This window comes from Schistocerca piceifrons, chromosome 9 (genome assembly GCF_021461385.2).
Source record: "Schistocerca piceifrons isolate TAMUIC-IGC-003096 chromosome 9, iqSchPice1.1, whole genome shotgun sequence".
NCBI classification, from domain to species: Eukaryota; Metazoa; Arthropoda; class Insecta; order Orthoptera; family Acrididae; genus Schistocerca; species Schistocerca piceifrons.
The window spans coordinates 119,043,651-119,066,612 of record NC_060146.1 but is presented as its reverse complement, the minus strand read 5'-3'; the positions used below and the strand labels follow the sequence as shown (position 1 = coordinate 119,066,612).

The 22,962-nt window shown below is 41.7% G+C and overlaps 1 protein-coding gene across 1 annotated transcript in view; it reads right to left on the bottom strand.

The window, feature by feature from the left end:
- Positions 1-22,962, bottom strand: part of LOC124717043 (sushi, von Willebrand factor type A, EGF and pentraxin domain-containing protein 1-like) — a 134,872-nt gene that overhangs the window by 34,934 nt on the left and 76,976 nt on the right. The window contains exons 5-7 of the mRNA XM_047243705.1: positions 17,248-17,469; positions 14,825-15,040; positions 3,800-4,009 (exon numbers count right to left, since the gene is read on the bottom strand). Of these exons, the coding sequence (XP_047099661.1) occupies positions 3,800-4,009; positions 14,825-15,040; positions 17,248-17,469 (648 nt within the window). The remainder of the gene's footprint in view (positions 1-3,799; positions 4,010-14,824; positions 15,041-17,247; positions 17,470-22,962) is intronic.

The window sequence follows — 22,962 nt, the reverse complement described above, 5'->3', positions numbered from 1 at the left end:
TGCAGGACTAGCACTCCTGGAAGAAAGGATATTGCGGAGACACGGCTTAGCCACAGCCTTGGGGAAGTAAATCTGTGAAGATGGGGCGCGAATCGTGCTTGGGTAGCTCGGATGGTAGAGCACTTGCCCGTGAAAGGCAAAGGTCCCAAGTCCGAGTCTCAGTCCAGCACACAGTTTCAATATGTTAGGAAGTTTCAAAGAGGGACTGGTTCATAGGCACATGATGATACGGATATACTAAAGAAGTAAATTATTGAATAGTGGGGGAAACAAAATGTGTTCTAAACAATGTAATAAAGTACATGTACAGTACCAAATCACTCTTATTTAGCACATTAGTGGATGTTACAATACAGCTGCGGGATACATTTGCAGATGAATTTCATTTAGATAATTGTGCCCGAGTGCCTCAAACTGAAGCCATAAAAAACTTACAAATCAATTCTAAATAAATTAAACAACAAATGTTGCCGAGTGGAAAATTAGTATGAAACTAGCCCTTGTGCTACAAAATCAAACTCTAATTTTATACACCTTTAAATGGCGTGATAATCTAGTTGAATGGCATGATAATCTAGCTGAACACTAACGAAATGTTCACTTTGCCTGGAAGACTTCAAGAGCCTCATCAGTTCACTTGGAAAGGGGAGGGATGGCACGTTGATAGAATCCTAACAGCACAGCACGAGGAGATGTGGAGATCAATGGGAACAGACTAGATTAGACATGATGTGTGAAGTCCTTGGGCATCCAAATGTAAACAGAGGTGGTGCCAGCATGTATATACGTTAACCTAAAAGCTCAGTTCTGCCTGTTTTGCACTTGGAAATCTCATTATGTTCATCTATAGACAGAATTGGTACCATTCTGTCTCTCAATTCTATCCTGTGGAATAATTTTTGGGATCACTGCAGCTACGCTGAAGAAAAGACTTAATCTACACAATTACGCAATAAGAATATTATTGTATAAAGTTGGTAACCGAATATGCCGCAGTGGCGAGCCTTGCATGTCTTGCCTTGTGGGGTGCGTAATGTTGGCAGTACTTTCGAGTCTCGTCTGCACGTATTACATGGACATGCTCTGGTAGGGTGGGGGTAGTAGAGTTACATGTGCACTGCAGCTGTTAGTTGTGTTATCGTCTAGTTCTCGTGTAACCTGAGTGTAGTGAAAATGCTTACAACTACAGAGAGCATGTGTTTAGTGGAAGAGGTTTTCCATGCAGGAAGAAACTTTACGAAGCATCTGCGGTGGTAATTTACATTACATTTTCCTGCTTCAAGGTGCACACATTGTGACACTGTACGCGATTTAATTTGCAAATTTCGGACAGCAAAAAGTTCAGTTCATGATGCACCATTAGCTGGGTGGCTCACAGTTTTATAGGACAGAAGCTTGATGACATTTTGGACATCGTGACAACAGAGTCCAAAAAAATCAGTGAGGAGATTATTACAGGAGGCTAAAGTCTCTCATACAACAGCACTTAAGGTCATAACCAAAGAATAGGCAATGTGTCCATATTAAATTACTGCAGTGCAATAAATACACTGTACGCACCGTGCCAAACAAATTGCTTATTACGAATGGTTTCAGTCATTTGTTAATCAATGTGGAGTTCTTGTTTTAGATTTAACCTTTTTCAGTGATGAGACTTGGTTTCATCTATCAGGCTGCATTAATTCCAAAAATTCACGAATTTGGTCATCAGAAAGTCCACATTCCTTAAGAGAAATACCATTGCATGCAGAGAAAACCAGTGTTTGGATTGGTGAAATGTGAATGCGAACCATAGGGCTGATCTTTTATGATATTACTGTCATTTCTGATGTCTTCCGTTCCCAGACAATTTATCCATTTACTGCCCTGCTGAATGAAAATGAGATTAATCATTCCATTTTCCCAACAAGGCAACACTAGTGCCCAGTCCCTACAACTTATAGATGAAATATTTGGAGATAGAGTAATTACAAAACGTCCCCGGTCCCTGCACTCACCAGCTCTGTCTCCATCAAACTATTTTCTTTGGCATGCAGTTATAACATTTTTGTATCAAAATAAACCGAGCACAACAGATGAACTGGAGACGCCGATAACTGATTATCTGCATTCTATTACATTTGAACACTGCTAAAAGTGTTCACAAATAAATGTAAACATATTGAGCTATGCATTCAAGAAAGAGGAAAACATTTCCAGCACCTACTGTGGTATTCGTGAGTACAGTGTATTTAATCATACGTAATTAATTTCATTGTTTTAATTATAATGATATCGAATTCCATTGTCCAACATTACTGCAACCACCAGCATTGAATCCCAGCCCCTAGCTTGTACAGCAACACAAATGTGCTGCAACCTTATGTGCCTTGCAAGGTGAGATGTGCAGAGCTCGCCGCCGTGGAGAGACTTTGCAGATGCACTATATTTTCGAGGATGTTGTTAATTTTACACTTACATTCAATACATTTACTCCATAATTATATTTATAGTTAATAACAAGAATGATTTTAGGATGAATTCAGCAATTCACAATAATTATACTGGGAGTAGAAATAAAGTCCATACACACTACCTCTCCCTCTTTAGGGTTCAGAATGAAGTTTTATATTCTGCTCCAAAAGTCTAAAAGGTCATAGGTAGATATACGACAGGATATTGAACATAAAAATATTTTTTACAAAAAGTAAAAGAATATTTCATTAGGCAACCCTTCAACAAGATACAGTAGGTGGGCAAAAATATGGATACAGCAGAAACACAAGACATGGATAAATACTGGTCTTGTATGGTTTTCAAAGGAATCTTACAAAGTACCATTCTTCTTGGAAAATTGTGGTAAGTTCAGGTAACAATGATGAAGGTGGGTCACGCACAGTTCTCTCCAAAGTAGATCACAGAGGCTCGATAATACTGAGATCTGGCGAATGTGGTGTCTGGGAGAAATGCACCAATTTATCCTTTTACTCACAAAACAAGTCCTGGATGGTGCGAACAGTGTGAACAGCGGGCATGTTGTCTCTGAGCACAGTATCACCATTCATGAACAAACTTTGTACTGTGACACGTACCTAATCAGACAAATTGGTCACATAATTCTTGACAGTAATGCGACCTTGCACAGTAACTATGAGGACCACAGAATGTCCTGATACGTCTGCCCAAATCACCACTGAACTGCTGCCATGTTTCACTACTGGAATATATACTTTGGACTCAGCAACGTAAATTCTGCCAAACTCTAATATTTCTCTCAGACAAATCCTAGACAGTATACAAACATCTAATAGTAGTGTGCAAAGTTAAAATGCTTTGTTTGAAATATCAGATAATGATAGCAGCTGTTTAATACAGGAGGAGGAACAATAGTTTCTGTCAAAGTTGCCGATATTTGCTAACATGCACTTATAAAGTAATACAGAAGTAATTACCATCATTATCAGTGTGAGTAGGTTAGTACTACTCACAATTTGTTGTTAGAGTACTTTACAGAAGTATCCAGCAGTGGTGGCTCCTGCATGTTAAGGTACAACTCGACTTGTTCTACACCCTTTAAGTTCTGCAGCCATGATGGAATTGATGAAACATGATGTGTGAATGAATGAATGTATAAGGAGAGTCAGTATACAACACGCAGAAAGAGAAGGACTAGGGGGATCAGACTTAACGTGCTCATTTCTGACATGCAAATGGGTCTAGTGATGCACAAACAACAGCAAAATGATGAGAGTACCTTATTGAGGCATCAAAGAGAAACAGGATGACAGAAGGGGCAGAGCATGTATTTACGGTTACATACCGTAAGGTTGTGGATCAGCTCTGCACGTCGGCAACGGGGAAGGCTCCCAGAGGCCGGAGGGATTGCAGGTGATGATGTGCTCCCCCTCCAGCACGTAGCCCTGGAAGCAGCTGTAGCTCACCGATGACCCCACGGGGTACGAAGTCTCCGACGTCGGCGAGGACATCGTGCTGTGCTCCACGAGCGGTGGAGGCGGGCAGCCGGCAAGTGCTGCAATGAAGAAGGGAATTGCTCCTACAGTGGCACCGCGGAACATTATCCATTACGACTCGATGCCGTACTTTTGGGTGTGTGGCTTACCTGTGGATTCCATTTTTACGCACAATATTTTCGTGACCGAATGGAGTGTCTTTATCAGTTGCTGTGACCTGTACCATTATTTACACTCGCTGCCCAAATTAAAACCTCAGCCCCCGTTTATTAGGTTTTCTGACATTCCAACAGAATGTGAGATGGAGGAGAGCTGTGACGAACATCGGTGACACACTGATTAATGTAACCCAGCATTTCAGCTATTGCCGAGCACACTACCTCGAGTGTATTCGTGAAACGAAAAACGACAAGAGCAGTACTGCAGTGCAAGTGCCGATTTTCAGGGAGAGCGTAATAAGGTAGTCTACCAAAATAAAGATGTGGGAAGACTTGTTCAACCGTAACTGAGATCTCAATTTAAACTAGACATGAGGTCCGACACGCAGTATGTTAAGGTCTCAGTAGCCATCTCATCCACAAGAGCTGGAAAATGCAAAGAGAATACATGTTTCGAGGGGTAACAGAGCAGGCTCTGAAAAAGGAGCATTAAAGCATTTAGCAGGCAGTAAGAGTGGTACGAAACTGGCAACGCTTCAGTCTGGAGTCCAGGCAAAAGGACTCTTAATACGGCTGATGACAACTCGAGAAGACAACTGGATCACTGTCAAAATATTTTGCATATAATGGAAACAACTTGGCTACACACCCAGAAATACACCATTAATCAATGACGCTGAGCAAATGTGACAGAACAGTTACATAGCTATGTCAAGTGTACAGAAATGCAGTACCACCAAACTATAAACTGAAGCAAGTCGTTTCTCAAATGGTTCACAACCATTATCTGTCGTACACAAAGATGAAACATACAGCTGGTGCCAAACTGAACACTGAGTTGCAGCACAGGACTCATACTCAACGCCAGTGACAGTTGAAAAATAAAGTTATGAAATTTCAGGAAATAAGAGCTTTTGACTGAAAAACAGAAGTAAAACTGCAATATTATTGTTTGCATGGAGCAACTTACTACAGCAACAATAACAACAACAACAACAACCCATTTCACTACACAGACAGATCCTTTTGGCTACAGTGAGAACCTTCATTGCAATATTTATGTGACATGGAACCCTTTGACAGAGGAGAATAAAAGGATTATTTTTTAACTGCAGATAATTGATCTTAGAAGAAAGAAAGCGTGATGAGTGGATGTAGCATCCGTTTTTGAGTCATCAATCTTCTGGCTGGTTTGATGCGGCTCACCCCAAATTTCTCTTGTGTGCCAATCTCTTCATCTTAGAGTAGCACTTGCAACCTACGCCCTCAATTATTTGCTGGATTTATTGCAGTCTGTGTCTTCCTCTACAGTTTTTGCCGTTTTACCCTCTACAGCTCCCTCTAGTACCATGGAACTCATTCCCTGATGTCCTAACAGATGTCCTATCATCCCGTCCCTTCTCCTTGTCAGTGATTTCCACATACTCCTTTCTTCTCCGATTCTGCGCAGAACCTCCTCAAAGCTAATTTTCAACATTCGTCTGTAGTACATCTCAAATGCCTTGATTCTCTTCTCTTCCGGTTTTCCCACAGTCCATGTTTCACTGGCATTCTGTGTTCCAAACGCACAAACTCAGAGAAATTTTTTCCTCAAATTAAGGTCTATGTTTGATACTAGTAGACTTCTCTTGCCAGGAATGTCCTTTCTGCCAGTGCTAAACTGCTTTTGATGTCCTCCATGTTCCACCACTGGTTATTTTGCTGCTTAGGTTGTAGAATTCCTTTACTTCATCTGCTTCATGACTGTCAATCCTGATGCTAAGTTTCTTGCTTCTGCCACTTCTCATTACTTTTGTCTTTCTTTTATTTACTCTCAATCCATATTCTGCACTGATTAAACTGTCAATTACGTTCAGGAGATCTTGTAATGATTCTTCTTCACATTCACCTCAGGATAGCAATGTCATCAACTAATGTTACAACGGATATACTTTCACCTTGAATTTTAATTCCACTCCTGAAATTTTCCTTTATTTCCATCGTTGCTTCTTCGGTGTACAGATTGCACAGTACAGGCAAAAGACTACATCCCTGTCTTATACCCTTTTTAATCTGAGCACTTCGTTCCTGGTCGTCCACTATTACTATTCCCTCTTAGCTCTAGTACATATTGTATATTACCCGTCTCTCCCTGTAGCTTATCCGTATTATTCTCAGAATCTCAAACATTCTGCACAATTTTACATTGCTGAACACTTTTTCAGGTCAACAAATCCCGTGAAGGTGTCTTGTAGGCTCTCCCAGTCTTCGGCATTGTGTGGATGATATTTTCCCAAAAGTCAGATGGTATGTCACCAGACTTTTATGTTCTACACAACAATGTGAATAGTTGTTCTGTTGCCACTTCCCCCAATGATTTTAGAAATTCTGATGAAATGTTGTCTATCCCTTCTGCCTTATTTGATCGTAAGGTCTCCAAAGCTCTTTTAAATTCTGATTCTAATACTGGATCTCCTATCTCTTCTAAATCGACTCCACTTTCTTCTTCTATCACATCAGACAAATCTTCCACCTCGTAGAGGCCTTCAATATACTCTTCCCACCTATCCACTCTCTCATCTGTTTTTAACAGTGGAATTCCTGTTGCATTCTTAATGCTGCCACCCTTGCTTTTAACTTCACCGAAGGTTGTTTTGGCTGTCCTATATGCTGAATCAGTCCTTTCAACAATCATTTCTTTCTTGATTTCTTGACATTTTTCATGCAGCCATTTCGTTTTAGCTTTCTTGTACTTCCTATTTATTTCATTCCTCAGCGACCTGTATTTCTGTATTCCTGAACAAGAAGAAAAAAAAATTAGAGCAATTGAAAAAGTTAAATGGTGATTAAAACAATGTACCTCAAAAGGAATTGAAATAATAAAGTTATGTTTAATTCCCAGCCCCCCATGAACCATGGACCTTGCCGTTGGTGGGGAGGCTTGCGTGCCTCAGCGATACAGATGGCCGTACCGTAGGTGCAACCACAACGGAGGGGTATCTGTTGAGAGGCTAGACAAACATGTGGTTCCTGAAGAGGGGCAGCAGCCTTTTCAGTAGTTGCAGGGGCAACAGTCAGGCTGATTGACTGATCTGGCCTTGTAACATTAACCAAAACGGCCTTGCTGTGCTGGTACTGCGAACGGCTGAAAGCAGGGGAAACTACAGCCGTAATTTTTCCCGAGGACATGCAGCTTTACTGTATGATTAAATGATGATGGCGTCCTCTTGGGTTAAATATTCCAAAGGTAAAATAGTCCCCCATTCGGATCTCTGGGTGGGGGCTACTCAGGAGGACGTCGTTATCAGGAGAAAGAAAACTGGCATTCTACGGATCGTAGCGTGGAATGTCAGATCCCTTAATCAGGCAGGTAGGTTAGAAAATTTAAAAAGGGAAATGGATAGGTTAAAGTTAGATATAGTGGGAATTAGTGAAGTTCGGTGGCAGGAGGAACAAGACTTTTGGTCAGGTGATTACAGGGTTATAAATACAAAATCAAATAGAGGTAATGCAGGAGTAGGTTTAATAATGAATAAAAAAATAGGAGTGCGGGTAGCTACTACAAACAGCATAGTGAACATATTATTGTGGCCAAGATAGACACAAAGCCCATGCCTACTACAGTGGTACAAGTTTATATGCCAACTAGCTCTGTAGATGATGAAGAAATTGATGAAATGTATGACGAGATAAAAGAAATTATTCAGGTAGTGAAGGGAGACGAAAATTTAATAGTTATGGGTGACTGGAATTCGTCAGTAGGAAAAGGGAGAGAAGGGAACATAGTAGGTGAATATGGATTGGGGGGAAGAAATGAAAGAGGAAGCCGCCTTGTAGAATTTTGCACAGAGCATAACTTAATCATAGCTAACACTTGGTTCAAGAATCATAAAAGAAGGTTGTATACCTGGAAGAATCCTGGAGATACTAAAAGGTATCAGATAGATTATATAATGGTAAGACAGAGATTTAGGAAACAGGTTTTAAATTGTAAGACATTTCCAGGGGCAGATATGGATTCTGACCACAATCTCTTGGTTATGAACTGCAGATTGAAACTGAAGAAACTGCAAAAAGGTGGGAATTTAAGGAGATGGGACCTGGATAAACTGAAAGAACGAGAGGTTGTAGAGAGTTTCAGGGAGAGCATAAGGGAACAATTGACAGGAATGGGGGAAAGAAATACAGTAGAAGAAGAATGGGTAGCTCTGAGGGATGAAGTAGTGAAAGCAGCAGACGATCAAGTAGGTAAAAAGACGAGGGCTAATAGAAATCCTTGGGTAACAGAAGAAATATTGAATTTAATTGATGAAAGGAGAAAATATAAAAATGCAGTAAATGAAGCAGGCAAAAAGGAATACAAACGTCTCAAAAATGAGATCGACAGGAAGTGCAAAATGGCTAAGCAGGGATGGCTAGAGGACAAATGTAAGGATGTAAAGGCTTGTCTCACTAGGGGTAAGATAGATACTGCCTACAGGAAAATTAAAGAAACCTTTGGAGAGAAGAGAACCACTTGTATGAATATCAAGAGCTTTGATGGCAACCCAGTTCTAAACAAAGAAGGGAAAGCAGAAAGGTGGAAGGAGTATATAGAGGGTTTATACAAGGGCGATGTACTTGAGGACAATATTATGGAAATGGAAGAGGATGTAGATGAAGATGAAATGGGAGATATGATACTGTGTGAAGAGTTTGACAGAGCGCTGAAAGACCTGAGTCGAAACAAGGCCCTGGGAGTAGACAACATTCCATTAGAACTACTGACGGCCTTGGGAGAGCCAGTCCTGACAAAACTCTACCATCTGGTGAGCAAGATGTATGAGACAGGTGAAATACCCTCAGACTTCAAGAAGAATATAATAATTCCAATCCCAAAGAAAGCAGGTGTTGACAGATGTGAAAATTACCGAACTATCAGTTTAATAAGTCACAGCTGCAAAATACAAACGTGAATTCTTTACAGACGAATGGAAAAACTGGTAGAAACGGACCTCGAGGAAGATCAGTTTGGATTCCGCAGAAATGTTGGAACACGTGAGGCAATACTAACCTTACGACTTATCTTAGAAGAAAGATTAAGAAAAGGTAAACCTACGTTTCTAGCATTTGTAGACTTAGAGAAAGCTTTTGACAATGTTGACTGGAATACTCTCTTTCAAATTCTGAGGGTGGCAGGGGTAAAATACAGGGAGCGAAAGGCTATTTACAATTTGTACAGAAACCAGATGGCAGTTGTAAGAGTCGAGGGGCATGAAAGGGAAGCAGTGGTTGGGAAAGGAGTGAGACAGGGTTGTAGCCCCTCCCCGATGTTATTCAATCTATATATTGAGCAATCAGTAAAGGAAACAAAAGAAAAATTCGGAGTAGGTATTAAAATTCATGGAGAAGAAGTAAAAACTTTGAGGTTTGCCGATGACATTGTAATTCTGTCAGAGACAGCAAAGGACTTGGAAGAGCAGTTGAACGGAATGGACAGTGTCTTGAAAGGAGGATATAAGATGAACATCAACAAAAGCAAAACGAGGATAATGGAATGTAGTCAAATTAAATCGGGTGATCCTGAGGGAATTAGATTAGGAAATGAGACACTTAAAGTAGTAAAGGAGTTTTGCTATTTAGGGAGTAAAATAACTGATGATGGTCGAAGTAGAGAGGATATAAAATGTAGACTGGCAATGGCAAGGAAATCGTTTCTGAAGAGGAGAAATTTGTTAACGTCGAGTATAGATTTAAGTGTCAGGAAGTCGTTTCTGAAAGTATTTGTATGGAGTGTAGCCATGTATGGAAGTGAAACATGAACGATAACTAGTATGGATAAGAAGAGAATAGAAGCTTTCGAAATGTGGTGCTACAGAAGAATGCTGAAGATAAGGTGGGTAGATCACGTAACTAATGAGGAGGTATTGAATAGGATTGGGGAGAAGAGAAGTTTGTGGCACAACTTGACAAGAAGAAGGGATCGGTTGGTAGGACATGTTTTGAGGCATCAAGGGATCACAAATTTAGCACTGGAGGGCAGCGTGGAGGGTAAAAATCGTAGAGGGAGACCAAGAGATGAATACACTAAGCAGATTCAGAAGGATGTAGGTTGCAGTAGGTACTGGGAGATGAAGAAGCTTGCACAGGATAGAGTAGCATGGAGAGCTGCATCAAACCAGTCTCAGGACTGAAGACCACAACAACAACATGTTTAATTCAGTTAATAGAAAGAAAACAATGACTAGTCATTTTGAAAATGATTTAAAAATATGAACTGAGATACCATCCAATGAGATTTGAACCGTTAACCTTTTGCATAGAAGCTTAGCCATTATGCTGTGCAACTGATCTACTGAATATTACTTTTTCACAGCTGTAGAACATCATGTGAAATTCCAAATTTTTTTTGTCAATTACTCACAAAAAGGGGTCCACCAAGGGGAATGGCTGCATGGTGTGATATCTGAGTCCTTAACCTACATCACTATACAGCAAATTTCAAAAAGTCAATCCCACCACTGGGTGCCTCTCCTTGTGAGCCACTGAGGAATATGGCCTAGAATTTCTATAGCTACATCCACACTCTGCAGACTACTGAAGCACATGGCAGAGGGTACATCCCCCTGTACCAGGTATAAGGGCTGTGTCCCATTCTGTACAGAGTGTGGGAAGACTTACAGTTTAAATGTCTCTGTACGTGCTGTAAACAATCTAATCTTGTCCTTACCATCCCCATGAAAATTCTACTGGAGGCTAGTAGTATATTCCCGTGAAACTTTGGTTGGTTGGGTTAAAGATTGAAGGGACCAAACTACAAAGGTCATTGGTCCCTTGTTTCATAAAAACACAGAGCACAGTGAAACTATCCACCAGTCAGGCGAAGCACTAAAAGAAAAATTCCGGTGGAAGAAAAGCCCCATAGTCCATTGTAAGACAACACAGAAAACAGATCACAGCAACAAAATCAACATAGAGAACAAAGGCAGAAGGAAGTAAAACTGCACAGCAGAGGACTGTGGCTGGCTGATCACGAAAATAATAGGATGAGCCAGCCACTCTGCAACACGTTAAAACCTCCAGCCTGAAAGTTTAGGGTGGAGTCGAATCACAACACAAAACTAATTAGAAGAGACAGCTCAAAAGAGGGTGATGTTAAAAAAGAAAATTAAATGGACCCATAAAAGCCGCTTGCGCGAATAAAACTTAAAACCCGATCTGCCATAGAGACATTGTCACCTAAAAGAGATGATAAAGCACCCTGGAGATTAAAAGTTCGCCTAAGGGCGGTTAAAAGAGGACAGTCCAACAATATATGGGCCACCGTCAAATTCGCACCACAGCGACAATGAGGGGGGTCCTCTCGACGCAGCAGATGACCCTGCGTCAGCCAAGAGTGACCAATGCGGAGCCTACAGAGAACAACAGAATCCCTGCGAGAGGCCCGCATGGAGGAACCCCACACGGTCGTGGCCTCCTTTACACGCCGCAGCTTGTTGGGTACAGACAGAGTGCGCCATTCGTCTGCCCACATCCCAAAGACCCGACGGCGTAACACCGATCGGAGATCAGTTGCCGGGAGGCCGATCTCCAACGGCAATTTGTGGGTGGCTTCTTTAGCTAACTTGTCGGCGTGTTCGTTTCCCGCTATCCCAACGTGTCCCGGGGTCCATATGAACACCACTGAACGTCCACGATGTCCAAGAGCATGAACGGACTCCTGGATGGCAACAACAATGGGATGGCGTGGGTAGCACTGGTCAAGAGCCTGTAGACTACTGAGAGAGTCACTGCAAATGACAAAAGACTCGCCAGTGCTGGTACCAATACGCTCAAGGGCACGAAAAATGGCTGTTAGCTCTGCAGTGTAAACACTGCAGCCGTCCGGCAAGGAGCGCTGGTCTACATAGTCCGCATGAGCGTAAGCGTACCCCACACGGCCATCAACCATCGAGCCATCTGTATAGATAACCTCCGAGTCACGGGATGCGTCGAGGAGAGCAAGAAATTGGCGGCACAAGACTGCAGGAGGAACTGAATCCTTTTGCCATTGTGAGAGGTCCAGCTGAAGCTGCGGCCGACGAATGCACCAAGGTGGTGTATGTGGGTGGACCTGAAAAGCATATGGAAGAGGCAAAGACTCGAGTTCACTAAGGAGTGACCGAACACGGATCCCAATTGCGTGGCCTGATCGCGGCCGCCGGTGTGGGATATGGACTACCGCATCGGCGAAAAGGAGATGGTAGTTAGGGTGACGGGGAGAACAACGGACATGGGCAGCATAGTTGGCTAAGAGTTGTTGACGCCGAATGTGGAGCGGAGGAACCCCAGCCTCAGCAAGTAGGCTATTAACAGGACTGGTGCGGAATGCTCCTGTCGCCTGTCGAACCCCACAGTGGTGAACGGGGTCCAGCAGTTGCAACGCTGAGGGCGACGCTGAGCCATACGCCACACTCCCATAATCCAGTCGGGACAGCACAAGGGCGTTGTAGAGCTGCAGCAGCGTGTTACGGTCTGCACCCCAAGTTGTGGTGCTGAGGCAGCGGAGGGCATTCAGATGCTGCCAGCACTGACACTTGAGCTCACGAATATGTGGAAGCCAAGTAAGCCGGGCATCGAACAGCAATCCCAGAAAACGGTAAGTGTCAACAACCCTGAGCATAGCATCCTGAAGACAGAGCTCAGGGTGGGGATGGACAGTTCGACGCCGACAAAAGTGCATAACACAAGTCTTCGCAGGAGAAAACTGAAACCCATGGTCTAAGGCCCACGCCTGCACCTTGCGTATGGCTCCCTGCAACCGACGTTCTGCAACACCAATGGTGGAGGAGCTGAAAAAGATGCAGAAATCGTCAGCATATAACGTGGGTGAGACAGACGACCCTACTGCTGCTGCAAGGCCATTAATGGCCACAAGGAAAAGGGGCACGCTCAATACAGAGCCCTGTGGAACGCCGTTCTCCTGGATGTGAAGTGAACTATGGGATGTGCCAATTAAAACGCGGAATGTCCGAACAGATAAAAAATTCTGAATAAAAATGGGGAGAGAGCCCCGGAGACCCCACCCGTGCAACGTGGCGAGAATATGGTGCCGCCACGTCATGTCATATGCTCTGGAGAGGTCGATAAAGACGGAGACGAGGTGTTGGCGCCTGGAAAAAGCAGTGCGGATTGCAGACTCAAGGAAGACCAAAGTATCGGCGGTGGAACGGCCCTGACGGAAGCCGCTCTGGCACTGAGCCAGAAGACACCGAGACTCGAGCAGCCAACACAGCCGTCGACTCACCATGCGTTCCAGTAGCTTGCACAGAGTATTTGTCAAGCTGATGGGCCGATAGCTATCCACAGTAAGCGGGTCCTTACCAGGCTTCAGCACCGGAACGATGGTACTTTCTCGCCACTGCGACGGAAAGACACCATCACCCCATATGCGGTTGAAGATGGCAAGAACACATCGCTGACAGTCCGGGGACAGGTGTTTGAGCATCTGATTGTGGACGCCATCTGGCCCAGAGGCTGCATCGGGGCACTGTGCCAGGGCATTCTGGCCATGAAACTTTGTAATGGGCTTTCCTAGGATAGGTTGTGTGTATCTTAAAGTGTCTGCCCATTCAGTTTCTTTATCATCTTCATGCCACTCTCCAACAGGTACGACAAACCTGTCACAATTCGTGCTGCCCTTCTCTGTATAAGTTCATTATCTCTTGTTATTCCTACTTGGTATGGGTTTCACACAGTTTAGCAATATTCTAGGATGGGTTGCACAAGTGATTTGTAAGCAATCTCCTTTGCAGACTGATTGCATTTCCCAAGTATTCCCCCCAATAAACTGAAGACTGCAACCTGCTCTACCTACAACTGAGCCAATGCAATCGTTCCCTTTCCTACCCCTACAAAGTGCTACACCCAGGTACGAGTCAACCTATTCCAACTGTGATTCACTGATGTAAGTCATAGAACACCATGTTTTGCCATTTTGTGAAGTGCACAATTTTTCATTTTGGAACATTTAAAGCAAGTCGTAAATCTCTGCATTACTTTGAAATCTTTAGCCCTGAATCTAATCACAAATTTTGCTCGATTTAATGCGACACTGGGTGGGCAAAGCTTCAAGTATGTGGGGAGTGTAATGCAGGTAAATGAAAGACATGACAAAGAGAAAAGGGAATGTGCAAGGCAAACTGACAGCTGTATGAGATGTGCGAGAGGAATGATATGGGAGAAAGAATTCTCCCAATAAAAATTGGAAGGCGATATAACAAATGTGTTACATAACAGTCGCGTTGCATGCAGCAGAAACCTGGATCATGAAGAAAATAGAAAAAACTAAGGTGTGTGGGCAAGTGAAATGAAGATTTTGAGAAGTCACAAAGGACTAACAAAAATGGAAAAATGAGAAATTAAAAGAACTGGGGAAGTAACATTTGAGGAACTCTTACAAGGAAAGATTGAGTAAGAAAGATAAAAAGTGAAGAGAATGGATGAGACAAGTATGCCTAGGAAGAGGCACTAGATGAAGATGGAGGGCACAAGACCGAATGACAAGGGGGTAAAAGGAGTGGAAGACAGCCTCCACAAAAGACAAGGCTGGGTCAGAATAGTGACAGATATGGTGGGGAGACTAGAGAAGATGGAGATTATTATTATTGTTATTATTATTATTACCATTATCATTATCATTATACTATGCTGCATATGTAATACATTTTATTGATATTCTCTCCCCCCCCCCCCCCTCCCCCCCTCTTTGCTACGTACCGTAAAGCTGTTCCTCAAGTTTGCAGGAAGGCAGTGTGGCCGGTTCCCAACAGCCAGTAGCAGCACAGGTCAAAGTTCTTTCGCCTTCAAGAAAATAACCGGTGGCACAGCTGTAGCTAACAGATGATCCCACAGGATATGACGATTCTCTCGGTGGCAGTGGTGTCAGAGTGCCGTGTTGTACATACGGTGGTGGTGGACAGTCTGAAACTGGTTCTGTAAAAGAGAAGCAAACTTGAATGTCTCTCTCTTTCAGCTTGATGAATGAATGCTTTAGACAGAAAACATCCTCCAGTAAGAATAATCACACTACTTATAGACCACCAAGAACTAGAAGTACGTGAACTTGTATGTTATAAAGTTAGAAATTTTTCCAAAACTGAACACAATAGCATTTTAAAATAGTTTTTAATTCTAAGTTAATCTATTGCTTAATAACATACATTAATTTATCCTTGTGATCTGTGGTTGAAGAACCGACACATTCGTACATGGGGTGCTCCACAACTGATATTCAGGCTTCTAGAGGTGTCTGAGGGAATTTAATAGTTGACGGTTTGGTAAAGAACCCATGTCTTGGAATGTACCATTTGGATACAAAATAAGTTTGAAGATCGGATCACTTTGAAATCTCTCACTTCACTGTACGCAAGACGGCACTGTTGTCAGTTCCTGTTGTAATTATGAAATCGCATACCAATTTTGTTTGAGCACCACACCTGAGAGAAACTTGTACATTTGCAAATACAGTCTGATTAAAATTACTTGTTAGCTGGCGCCTCATACGTCTCGCTACAGTGTTGTCAAATTGACTGCCGGTTGCCATTTGGTTATAGGGGACACACAGGCATGCGGTAGTTGTGCAGAAATGAGAAAGCTTGCACCGGATAAAGCAGTGTGGAGGGCTGCACTAAACTAATTTTTGGACTGAAATGGAACCACCACCACAACAACAACAACACATACAGACATCATGACACCAAGTGTTAATCAACTCTCATACACAGAAAAATCAGACAATCTGCCACATATTTAATGTTAGCTGAATTTCTTTAGCTTATGTAAAGCATGACTTAATGAACATGCACGTGCTGTTAATTATATGGCAATTTTTCTGGTTTTTGGTGTATGATATTCAAGAAATATTTGTACCCTGATGTGTGTTGTTGTTGTGATCTTCAGTCTGAAGAATGACTGGTCTATTTATTTATTTATTAGTCATTCAAGTGACATCTCACAATGATCTAGGATTTGTAAGACAATACAATGCCTATCAGTGAGCCAAATAATCTACAGCATACATAACACACTTTAAGACAGTATGCAAGGTAGCCTAAAAGCATAGAACACTCTCAATGCTATTCTATTGTGTGTAATCTTCGTCACATCTGTGTAGCTACTGGAACCTACATTCGCTTAAACCTGTTTACGGTAGTAGAGCCTTTGTTTCCCTATGCAATTTTTGCCACATCGTTCGCTCCTCCATTACTACACCAATGATTTCTTGGTGCCTCAAGATGGGTCCTAACAACCTGTCTTTTCTTTTAGTCAGGTTGTGTCATAAATTTCTTTTTGCATCAGTCTGATTCAGTATCATCTCATTAGTTTAAAAGCCACATTCTGCTTCTGTGTAAAGTTACACTCGAGGTTCTTGTGTAAGCACTGTTAATTCTACACATTTTCATGTGTGACTGTTGATAATGGGTTTGTCCCAAAATGAGCCCATCTGTTGGTAAATATCAGTCCAGCTGTACAATGTCTGTGAATATCAAGTCCTTGACAAAATACCCATTGGCTTGAAGGCACAATGCCCAACAAATATTCAATGTGACCTACAGCCCTACATAACTAAATGCCTCTTTCTTAGCTCACAAGTGGGCGCGCCATTTTTCATAACACGACTGGGCACTGTGTACACATCTAACGAATAGGTGTCTTTATGTTACCTAGGTAAACATGTATGAACAAAATTACAGTTTAACCTTATTTAATTAAACAATAATAAACAAAACTAACATCAGATAACATAAATAACTGTTTAATTAAACAATAATAAAATAAATTTTTACTGTATCACTTGGTTGCCACACACAAGAGTTACCTCACACCAGAAGCATTAAACAGAGCAGTTGCAACAGATCCCTCCCCCCCTCCCCACCACCACCACCACCACTTATTTGGCTACTAATTATCTCATGCATAACTGCCCCATTGTGAGATTGTGCTGCTAGCTCAGAACCTGGGTTATCTTCTTGCTCAGATCATAAACTTTTTTCTCACTTAGCTTGTTATTTGTGATACAGGAGAACACGCTCAAGGGTTAATAGAAAGGTTATGAGCACCAGAAGTTATGAGACGCACAGAGTAACAAGATTTCCACACAACAGCACCAGACTGCTCCTGCTCGACACCTCGACACTCACCGCAGATCGGCAGTGAGCCCACCCAGGAACCCTGCTCACAGTACAGCACGGCTGGCACGCAGGGTGCAGCGGGATCCCGGTAGCCTTCGCGGCACCTCACCTCCAGCCGAGCACCCGAACCCGCATTGTTGGCAGTCTGTGGCCCGTCTAGGACGGACACCTGTGTGTGGTGCAGAGTTGGGGCTGGCGGGCAGACCGGCAGTGGCAGCTCGGGTGCAACATCTGCAAAAGGAATGGGCACGATAAGCGGAGGTCTGCACAGACATAAATGTCGGTAGAAACTACACAGTAAAAGGTACTGCCACACTGACACGGACCTCCACTAATGTATCTGTGGAAAATCCTTTTCTTTCTTACATTATACATGTGCTATATATTTGCAATTGCAAATAGCGGCACAAAATAGCAGCTTTAATGTAGCTAAATCCCTGAAGTCTGCACATATTCTTGGATTGCTTACAATGAGCAGGTTTAGTGAAAGTCTGCTTTTGTCCACATTTTCCAACCACGACCAATTTACTTACAGCCATTCATTAAGGTATGTTTTCACGAGATGTGAAAACATTCATGAACGAGGACCTGGTGACATCATAGTGTGGAATTCCGCGTGTCACTACCTTGCGAAGTGTGAAAGGAAGAATCTGCCATGTCAGATTTTTGCCTAGTGGAGAGGAATGTGGCGAATGAGATGTAGCATCGGTTTTATGTTACAAAAAGAACTTAGGAGTCACTATACTGCAGTAAGTCATCTCGAATTCCGTATTTGAAGACTTACAGCATATGTGGCATAAATAGATGCTGTTTCAAAGCACCTCTCAAAAGTGCTTTGTTTTATGTTTGATTTATTATAATAAAGGAAACTATGCCCTGTCAAAATCGCATTGCTTTTGGTACAATTTGAATAGTTAAATACCAAATTACTACATTTGTAGTTACACCCATTCTACAACATATAACTTCGGCACTACTTTCATACCAAAGATTCAGTCTACTTGACAGCATCAAAGTATAAAGAGAAATGTAGCAGGTTCGCTTGTAGCTATTTCCAATCTGTTTTTTGACCTTTTGTTTTCTAATATATTCTGGAACTATCTTATTAATTTAATGGAAGTATTATCTTCCACAGTCAATGTATTTATTTAATTAATGTATTCGCTGCAGGTTTTACAGACTGCCCCATGTTAATATCTTGCTAATAAATATCCTTTTCAATCACAGTAAGAACCTTCAAAAACATCTCCTCTTCCATTTGAACAAAACTAGGAAACAAATCAAAATCTTCAAGTCTATGTGATGAAGTACATAACTTCCGAAAGACAGCAGTCAATACAACATCTAGAATACGGATATTCTGCATGAGCAAACTGACTTTAGACACAACAGTTTGAATATATTCTATTAGGTTAGCGCCTGCTGTTTCACTCACATAAGACTGTATGGTTCTGCTCAGGTTTTTTGGTTTTTCATTAATTAAATTTGTTTGTTGTTCACAAACTGCAACATCTTCTAAGACTTTCATGATAATTAAGGCCATACAAGCATGGTCTTTTCCAAAAGTACTTCTGACCAAAAACTGATTTTGGTACCTGTAGTCCAATGTCTTTTGCATTCTTGTGGTGATATTTCTGTAGAAACTTTTATCTCCTAATACATAATTCTTTACATGTAACCCAGAAATGAAATACAGATTTTCATAGATTTAGCTTTAAATCCCCCCCCTCCCATGAACCATGGACCTTGCCACTGGTGGAGAGGCTTGCGTGCTTCAGCGATACAGATAGCCACAGCGTAAGTGCAACCACAATGGAGGGGTATCTATTGAGAGGCCAGACAAACATGTGGTTCCTGAAGAGAGGCAGCAGCCTTTTTGGTAGTTGCAGGGGCCACAGTCTGAATGATTGACTGATCTGGCCTTGTAAAATTAACCAAAACGGCCTTGCTCTGCTGGTACTGTGAATGGCTGAAAGCAAGGGGAAACAACAACTATAATTTTTCCTGAGGGCATGCAGCTTTACTGTATGGTTAAATGATGATAGCGTCCTCTTGGGTAAAATAGTCCCCCATTCAGATCTTCGAGCAGGAACTAGCCAGGAAGATGTCGTTATCAGCAGAAAGAAAACTGGCATTCTACAGATCAGAGTGTGGAATGTCAGATCTGTTAATCAGGTAGGTAGGTTGGAAAATTTAATAAGGGAAACGAATAAGTTAAAGTTAGATATAGTGGGAATTCGTGAAGTTCAGTGGCAGGAGAAACAAGATTTCTGGTCAGGTGAATACAGGATTGTAAACACAAAATCAAATAGGGGTAATGCAGGAGTAGGTTTGATAATGAATAAAAAAAAAGGAGTGCGAGTAAGCTATTACGAAAAGCATAGTCAATGCATTATTGTATCCAAGATAGACACAAAACCCACACCATCCACAGTAGTACAAGTTTATATGCCAAATAGCTCCACAGATGATGATGAAACTGAAGAAATGTATGATGCGATCAAAGAAATTACTCAGATAGTGAAGGGAAACAAAAATTTGGTAGTCACAGGGGACTGGAGTTCAACAGTAGGAAAAGGAAGAGAAGGAGAAGTAGTAGTAGAATATGACTGGGGAGGGGTGGGGTGGGGGGTGGGGGTGGGGGTAAGGAAAGAAAGAGGAAGCCACCCAAGTAGAATTTTGCACAGAGCATAACTTAATCATAGCTAACACTTGTTTTAAGAATCACGACAGAAGGTCGTATACGTGGAAGAGGCCTGGAGACACTGGAAGGTTTCAGATAGTTTAAATATAATGGTTTGGCAAGAGATTTAGAAACCAGGTTTTAAATTGTAAGACATTTCCAGGGGCAGATGTGGACTCTGACCACAATTTAATGGTTATGAACTGCAGATTGAAACTGAAGTAACTACAAAAAGGTGGGAATTTAAGGAGTGGAACCTGGATACACTGAAAGAACCAGATGTTGAAGACAGTTTCAGAGAGAGCATTAGGGTACGATTGACAAGAACGGGGGAAAGAAATACAGTAGAAGAAGAATGGGCAACTTTCAGAGATGCAATAGTGAAGGCAGCAGAGGATCAAGTAGGTAAAAAGATGAGGGCTAGTAGAAATCCTTGGGTAACAGAAGAGCTATTGAATTTAACTGATGAAAGGAGAAAATATAAAAATGCAGTAAATGAAGCAGGCGAAAAGAAATACAAATATCTCAAAAATGTGATTGACAGGAAGTGCAAAACAGCTAAGCAGGGATGGCTAGAGGACAACTGTAAGGATGTAGAGGCTTATCTCACTAGGGGTAAGATAGATACTGCTTACAGGAAAATTAAAGAGACCTTCAGAGAAAAGAGAACCACCTGTATGAAAATATAGAGCTCATGTGGAAAACCAGTTCTAAGCAAGGAAAGGAAAGTAGAAAAGTGGAAGGAGTATATAGAGGGTCTATACAAGGGTAATGTACTCGAGGGCAATATTGTGGAAATGGAAGAGGACATAGATGAACATGAGATGGGAGATATGCTACTGTGCGAAAAATTTGACAGAGACGTAAGTTGATACAAGGCCCCGGGAGTAGACAACATTCCATTAGAACTACCGATAGCCTTGGGAAAGCCAGCCTGACACAACTCTATCATCTGGTGAGCAAGAAGTATGAGACAGGTTAAATACTCTCAGACATCAAGAAGAATATAATAATTCCAATACCAAAGAAAGCATGTGTTGACAGATGTAAAAATTACCAAACTATCAGTTTAATATGTCATGGCTGCAAAATATTAACATGAATTCTTTACAGACGAATGGAAAAACTGGTAGAAGCTGACTAGGGGAAGATCAGTTTGGATTTCGTAGAAAAGTTGGAACATGTGAGGCAACTCTGACCAAACAACTTATCTTAGAAGATAGATTAAGGAAAGGCAAACATACGTTTCTAGCATTTGAAAACTTAGAGAAAGCTTTTGACAATGTTGACTGGAATACTCTCTTTCAAATTCTGAAGGGGCAGGGGTCAAACACAGGGAGCGAAAGGCCAGTCACAATTTGTACAAGAGTCGATGGGCATGAAAGGGAAGCAGTGGTTGGGAAGCGAGTGAGACAGGGTAGTAGCGTATTGCCAATGTTATTCAATCTCTATATTGAGCAAACAGTAAAAGAAACAAAAGAAAAATTTGGAGTAGGAATTAAAATCCATGGAGAAGAAATAAAAACTTTGAGGTTCGCCGATGACATTGCAATTCTGTCAGAGACAGCAAAGGAGCTGGAAGAGCAGCTGAACGGAATGGACAGTGTGTTGAAAGGAGGATATAAGATGAACATCAACAAGAGCAAAACAAGGATAATGGAATGTATACAAATTAAATTGGGTGATGTTGAGGGAATTAGATTAGGAAATGATACGCTTGAAGTAGTAAATGAGTGTTGCTATTTGGGGAGCAAAATAACTGATGATGGTTGAAGTAGAGAGGATATAAAATGTAGACAGGCAATGGCAAGGAAAGCTTTTCTGAAGAAGAAAAATCTGTTAACATCGAGTATTGACTTAAGTGTCAGGAAGTATTTTCTGAAAGTATTTGTGTGGAGTGTAGCCATGTATGGAAGTGAAACATGGACGATAAATAGTTCAGAAAAGAAGAGAATAGAAGCTTTCAAAATGTGGTGCTACAGAAGAATGCTGAAGATTATATGGCTCATCACGTTTCTAATGAGGAGGTACTGAACAGAACTGGGGAGAAGAGGAATTTGTGGCACAACTTGACTAGAGGAAGGGATAGGTTGGTAGGACATGTTCTGAGGCATCAAGGGATCACCAATTTAGTACTGGAGGGAGTGTGGAGGGTAAAAATTGTAGAGGGAGACCAAGGGATGAATACACTAAGTAGATTGAGAAGGATGTAGGTTGCAGTGGCTACTTGGTGGTGATGAAGCTTGCACAGGTTAGAGTAGCATGGAGAGCTGCACCAAATCAGTCTCTGGGCTGAAGACCACAACAACAACAACAACAACAACAACAAAATAATTCCATAAATCTTTCATTCCCTATTTCACTCCCTTGGGCAGACGAATTTACAAAAACACTGGAACACTTCCCGATTTCCAACTGAGAAGTCAAATAGCAGTTTTCATAGTGTGATTTGCACACCTGATGCAGCTGACAACTGGCGCTGGACAGCACTACATTCAAAAATTACAACAAGAAGCATGTTCTGTGAGATGTAGGCACGTCACTTCAGATTGTGTAGCCACCACAAAAGATACCACATCCAGCACACTTTGCAATTAGAAATATGTTCCACGTGATGAGTGCTTTAGGCTGTCAAAAGTTATCCTTTGTGTATTGCTGTGCAGAATGTTCGCCAGTACATCCTTAGTCAATAGCTACAAGCAATAAAAAATTCCTGAACTTCCAGCTACCTTAAATTAATGTTTGTAGAGTTTCAAGAATGGAATTAAATTTCAGAGTGAAAAGGTATCAATGGTGAGATTTTCCAATGATCCTGCTGTGCTCAGTGAAAGTGAGGAAGAACTGTGAAACTTGTTGAATAGAATGAACAGTATATGGAGCACAGGATACAGACAGAGAGCAATCCAAACAAGGACTAAAGTAATAAGGGGTAGCAGAAATAAGATATGCACACTGAAATTAGTTAACACATACTAGATGAAGTGAAGGAATTCTGCTATCACAGAAACAAAAGTAATACATAATGGACAAAGTGATGAGGA